The 5,935-nt window shown below is 59.6% G+C and overlaps 1 protein-coding gene across 1 annotated transcript; it reads right to left on the reverse strand.

Moving 5' to 3' along the window:
- Positions 1–793: 793 nt before the first annotated feature.
- VDBG_00285 (dual specificity protein kinase pom1) lies at positions 794–5,241 on the reverse strand (the record flags this gene model as incomplete). The annotated part of the gene is made up of 5 exons (XM_003008558.1): positions 794–1,888; positions 1,959–3,531; positions 3,669–3,756; positions 3,845–5,049; positions 5,180–5,241. The coding sequence occupies 5 exons, from the start codon at positions 5,239–5,241 to the stop codon at positions 794–796; spliced, it is 4,023 nt and encodes a 1,340-aa protein (XP_003008604.1).
- Positions 5,242–5,935: the final 694 nt, after the last annotated feature.

Consider the following 5,935-nt stretch of genomic DNA (forward strand, 5'->3'; position numbering starts at 1 on the left):
AGTATAGCTACCGCAGCTTCGTCCAAGATGAGCACGCACGGCAGCAGAGCCCCTGCAGCGAAACGCCGCATCCGTTCCCATGTTTGCAGTCTTTGTCTTGGGAGAAAATAGCATCAATGAACCTCATCGTCACATTAGATAATGGTATACACAAAGCCCCTCTCCTATTCTCCTCTATAGCAACGGCAGAGTCCTTCCAATCCTGAAGCTTCCCCAGCGACCATCCGTCAGACGGCCAGATGGTATGCTGCACCGCCTTCCGAGAAAAGGGCCAGGCACACACATCCAACGTCCGAGACAAACCCACATATATATAGGCCCCAACCGATGCAGAAGGAGAAAAGAAAATGGTATTGTAGAGAAGCATGAAGAAAGACAACGAGCCCTCAGTAGGCAGGCAACAGTAGTGTGCCTCGGCCATGCATGCCGTTCGCCACGCTCATCATCAACGGCGAGAGAGGAAAAAAAAACAGTCAAAAGGGGCAGGGGGCCATCGTTCCCTTCCCTTACAGGAGGACCCCTGTCCCTCGGCCACTGCCCCTCTCCTCCGTTTAGAGCGGCGACAGCATCGTGGTGTATCGTGGTTTATGGGTAATTCGTGAGAGCGCGTGGGTGTACGATCCGTCTTGCTTTGGAAAATCAATGGTGTTCATTATGGTTGCGGTAGTGCGAACCGCTTGTTTGTCTACTGCTGGCTCTTTCGAGTGGCCGTAGTCTGTCTCGAGTGTGCTCGCGTCGTTCCAGCGGTGCTGGAACCCCCCTCAGCCACGCCAAGCCATGCGAGAACCATGCTCTATCTTCGCGTCATAGCTGCAGCAGCTCCAGCGGAGGCGAGATCCTGCTTGGCGCTGACACTCCTCCCCGCCGCCCTCGGCAGGTTGCTCGCGCCAGTCGATATGCTGCCCGTGCCGGTGCTCGTCCGTTTGATAGCTGCCACATGCACAGCGCCTGTAGCCCCTGAGGTTCGGCGAACAGGGCCTGACACGGGCTTGTGCGGGCTGACACCAGTGGCCTCACGAGCCCGCAGCGTCGGTCCGCCTTTAATGCCGAGTCCAGGAGGCTCGGGAAGCGGCCTAGGGGCCGATGCCGTGTTGTGGCGCTTGGCCGGAGAGGCATCGCGCGCGGGTATCCGTGGGGCGGGTGCGGTAGCCTTTCTGCCAGTGATAAACTCGTGATAGATGGCGTCTTCAGGTTTCAGGCGACGGTCAGGATCCCACCGCAGACACCTTGTCAAAAAGTCAAGGAACGGTTCGTCGTCACACTTGATGGCTTGTTGCAGCGTCTTTGACGAGGGACGGCGTCTTCGGCCCTTGGAGGACACCGTGAGGCGAGGCTTGCCCATGGAGTCAAAGAACAACTTCTTCCTGGTGCTCTTCTCGATCAGGTGCTTCTCTGGTGGGCCAAACACTTCCATGATGCATGCCAGCTGTTCTTGCTCGTTCTCACCGGGGAAGATGGGAACACCAGTGTAGAGCTCCGCCAGAATGCAGCCGACGCTCCACATGTCGATGGGCATGCCGTATGTCATGCCGAGAATGACCTCGGGGGATCGATAGAAGCGCGACTGGATGTAGGTGTAGACCTTTTCGTTTTCGAAACAGCTGGAGCCGAAATCGATGACCTTGAGTTCCGTGTGGAGAGGGTGACGCAGCAGGATATTCTCGGGCTTCAAGTCGCAGTGGATGACCTTGTGCTGCTTCAGCATGACAAGAGAGCTCAGCATCTGCTTGGTGAAGCGCCGGATCATCTTGAGAGAGAAGCCGCGGAAGGCATTGACCTTGATGAACTCATAGAGGTTCATGTCCAAGAGCTCGGTGGAGATGCAGAGGTGTCCTCGGAAGTAGAAGCTGTGGGTAAATTTGACCATGCTGTGCTTGTTTTTGGGGTCCTTCACGCGTGTGTTAGTTTCATGATTATTGTATCTCAACAGGAGGACGAGAAAGAAAAAGGCAACGTACCCATTCGCGAAGCTTTTGCAGGATATTAACTTCGACGAGAGCTTGTTGATGGAACCTCTTCTTGTTGCGAATGATCTTGACGGCCACCAGAACACCCGTCTTGTGGTCAATACACCTGACGACCTGTCCGAAACTTCCCTTGCCAAGGATGTCAATGATCTCGTACCGGAATGCGAGGTGGTCGCCAGGGACAATGGTGTAATCGCCCCGTTCGTCGTCATAGCCAAAGTTGGGCTTGTCGGACTGCAGGTCGCCCACCACTTTCTGCGCGTTCTGCGTCCCGCAAAAGTACACATCGCTGTAGTCAATAATCTCGCCCCGCTCATAGAGATTCAGCATGGCTATCCTGATGGCCTCATGAGGCCCGACCCTCTCCTTGGGCGTGGCGCGCTTCTTGAGCGCGTCAAGCGTCCTGGCGGCAATCTCAGTTTCCTTCCTCCTCGAGCCCATCTTTCGGATTTCCTCCTCTGCGATCAAGTCGTCCTTGTCGAGATCTGCGGTCCATGGATCGTTGGCCCGCATGGTAGCGGCAGAAGCCTTGGGCCTGAGGATCTTCTGCATGACCGACGCATTGCGAGGCATTGGTTGGGTACGTTCTTTTGGCGTGTCGCCGGGCATTTCCTTCCTAGGGGTGCTCGTGCCATTCGGGGCCCAGTTGTCGCTCTTGGTCCGATCGTGCCCGAAAGTTTGCAAGCTAGACGCTGAGCTCTTCCGACGCCGGCTTTCGAGGTAGGTGCCAGTGGACTTGGGGGTTCCGACGTGGGGGCTCGACGGGTTGGCGATGCTGCCGAGGTTGCCGACAGTGGCAGAGATGGGGATCCGCGGCGGGGGCATGCTGTCTTGTCGCACGCTTGGCTCTGTCGGCTTGGCCGTCGTAGCTGCAGGTTGGGCGGTGCCGTTCTTGGAGGCACTTCGCTTCCATGATAGACTGAGTTTCCGGCGGAGCGAGCTCATGGAGGAAGGTGTGGGAGGTTCTTCGGGGTCGGAATTCGGTACGGGTGACTTGGGTTTGGCCTTGACTGGCTTTTGCGGGCGTGGGCCCGAAGGTTTGCGCTGGGGGCTCGCCTCAGGAATGGGTTCAGTGAGGTTGCCGATATCACCCGTCTTTGGCCTCTTGATGAACGCAGCGTCGGGATCGTTCTTGGGCACAGAGGATGACAAGAACGGCGACATGCTAGGCTTGCGACGCGTCTTCTTGGTCATGCCCATCAGAGAGTCGGACGAGCTTCCTCCGTCCACACCGGACGCACTGTCGAGTCGATTGTGATTCACCGTGCTACTGCTGCGAAGGTTCGGGAGATCAATCTTCTCGTCATTGTGGTTGCGAGAGAAGAAGCTGCTCTTCGAGGCCGTCATGGGCGTCGATGGCGTCTTGGCGAGGATGCGCGAGGGGGGAGGACTCAGATTCCTGTCAGAATGCCCTGCCTGCAGAGCCGCTACTTTGGCGGCAGTGGAAGGGTTGAGAGGCCCGACCGTGATGGGCGGAAGGCGCATGCCCGGCGGATTCCTCTTGGTGACGGGGGGGTTCGCCTTTTTGTCCCCTCGACGGGCATGGCAGCCGTCTTCCGTCCTACTGTGATGGCTCCAGCGCAGGGGGGATAGAGAAGCTGCGGTAGAGTGCTATGAATGCTGCTGGCATCGGCGGCCAGATTGGCCCTCCTCTTGTCCATGAAGGACATGTCGACCGCTGATTCCTTAGGGGACTCGTACGCTTTCGGGATGGCGGGAACCGGGGGCACGTCTTCGGCATCCTCGCCGGCGTTGTTGCCGTGAGAGTGAGACGCCAATGACTTGGGTGCTGGCAGGCGTGACGTAGACCCGACTGTGGGATGCGTGGCTGAATCGAGCCAGTCGACGTCCTGACAGTGTTGAAGCTGTTGATGAACCAATCGACAGGCCGGAGCTGTACGACTTTCTATTGATATCGGGCGTCGTTCGCGACGATGACGGAGTGGCCGAAGCCTTTCGGGGGATCATGGAGGGCGACCTCGAGTGCTCGCGCGGCTCCAGAGGCGGCGGAGGGGGTGCATCGGCGATGTGGTTAAGGCTCTGAGGCTGATGCGTCGAGAGACGCTTCATTCGCCGGGTATCGGTAGGACTAATGGTCCGGGCGCCGAGGCCGGTAGCATGGGAGGAGTGAGGCATGCCGGGCATGATGGAGGCACGCTTCTGGCTCGCCGCAGACTGCGCGGAGCCGGGGGCCATGGTTCCCCTGCCTGCGCCGTGGGGCGACCGTGGCGAGAAGGCGGCCGACAGACGGTTCTGTTCCGGTGTCATAATGTTTCCTGCGGTCAGGCTTGCCGAGTTTGTTCGAGGCAGCGGCGGTCCAATAGACCTGGCCTTGGCGGTGCGAACGTTCGTAAACGAACGAGTCGTGTCGAAGCCGCTGTTCATTGTTCCGTCAATCGAGGTGCGCGTCGAGTCGGCACTGCTGCCGGCGTTCGATATCAGACTCGGCCGCCGCTTCTGGCCCGGCCGAGAGGCATAGTCTCCGTCCAGAATGCCGGGCCCGATCGATTTCCTGGGAGGTTTCGCAATGTTGCTGTTAGAGACGGGGGGATAGTGGCTCTGTCGGCGGTTCCTCATGGCGGCGGGGGCCGTCGGTGCGTCGAGCACGCCACCGCCACCACCAACACCACCAGACGAGGCCGACATGGTGGATGAAATGCTCGTCTGCCGGGTCGACGTGCTGGGCCGCCTGAGTATGGAGCCGGACCGCCCCGGGCGCGAGACCGGGGGCGCGTTCCCAGCGGCACGGGGCGTGCTGGCACTGGGAAGAGCGGTGGGTGGTTTTTCAGTCATGGTGCCCGACTCGAGGATGCTGCCCTGGCCGGTGGGTGATGGGAACTGGGTCAGCTTGAAGTCGGTGGACGCGGACTCGAGGCTGCTCTGGAGATCGTCGAAGCTCACAGAGGGCAAAAAGTCGTAGGCGCCCGTCGTATCTCCGCCGTCCTGAACAGAAGGCCCATTCCCCCCACCGAACGCAAACAATGGGTGGCCGTTGGTCGTCGAGGTGCTCAGCATTGGGGCGTCGACGCGTGGCTCTTGGAAGGAGGGTTGTGGTCCGTTCGGATTGGAAAGGTCCCTGATACTGGAGCAGCACAAAGAAAGAGGAAGCGTCAGTCAAGGGTCACGGGAAGGGGCAGCCATCGATGCAGGCACGGAGGTTGAAAGGGGGGGGGAGGGATAGGCCTTGGCTTGTGGATGAAGGACGGACGTACTGTTTGGTCGGCGAGAAGCTGGCTGGTCTAGGTCCAGCCGGTGGTCTATACTCCTTGACCATGTGGATTGAGTGCCGCACGGGGGGAGGCAGAGCATGCGGGCGTGGGAAGGTTTCGTCGAGAAGGGTCGGAGGGAGGAGGGTTGGGAAGGGCGGTGCGACAGGCGGTATGGTATGGCGGGCGCCTGTACCAAACTCAGTCCTGTCAGGGAGCTGAGTGCATCCGAAAGGCTAGCTCATTCCGAACACACGAGGATTGGAAACAGAGAGGCCGCCGTGTCGTGGGGGATGGGACACGGGCGGTGTGTCTGTTCAAGAGTTGATTGACGGTCGAAGTGTGAAGGTGGTCGGTCGTGGATGTTTTGCGAAGTCGGGTCGGGTCGAGCAAGAAAGTACAGCACTAGCTGGCTGGCGGGCGACTGGCAGACGGCCTGGTAGCCGGCTGGTGCTTGTGCCTGTCTGTGCCTGTGCTGGGCTCAGGCTCAGACTCAGGCTCGAGTTCAGGCTGTCAACGGGCGGCACACAAGGGGAGGTTCCAGTCGAGCGGCAGGGGAGGGGGGGGGGGTGGGGATGGGAGCCTACATGGCAGGTGGGAGGAGCAGGTACCGTGGAGTCCAAGACAGGAGAGACAGACACAGACACTGGCGGTAGGTCAGGCGGTGGGGGAAGAGGCGTCTTGGGTGCCAGTGGACCTAGCGAGGTTGGTGCTGTGCTAGTGATGCAGTGCTTCTGTGCAGTTGCCATCAACAAGAGGTAC

Source organism: Verticillium alfalfae, genomic scaffold (genome assembly GCF_000150825.1).
Source record: "Verticillium alfalfae VaMs.102 supercont1.1 genomic scaffold, whole genome shotgun sequence".
In the NCBI taxonomy this organism is placed as follows: Eukaryota; Fungi; Ascomycota; class Sordariomycetes; order Glomerellales; family Plectosphaerellaceae; genus Verticillium; species Verticillium alfalfae.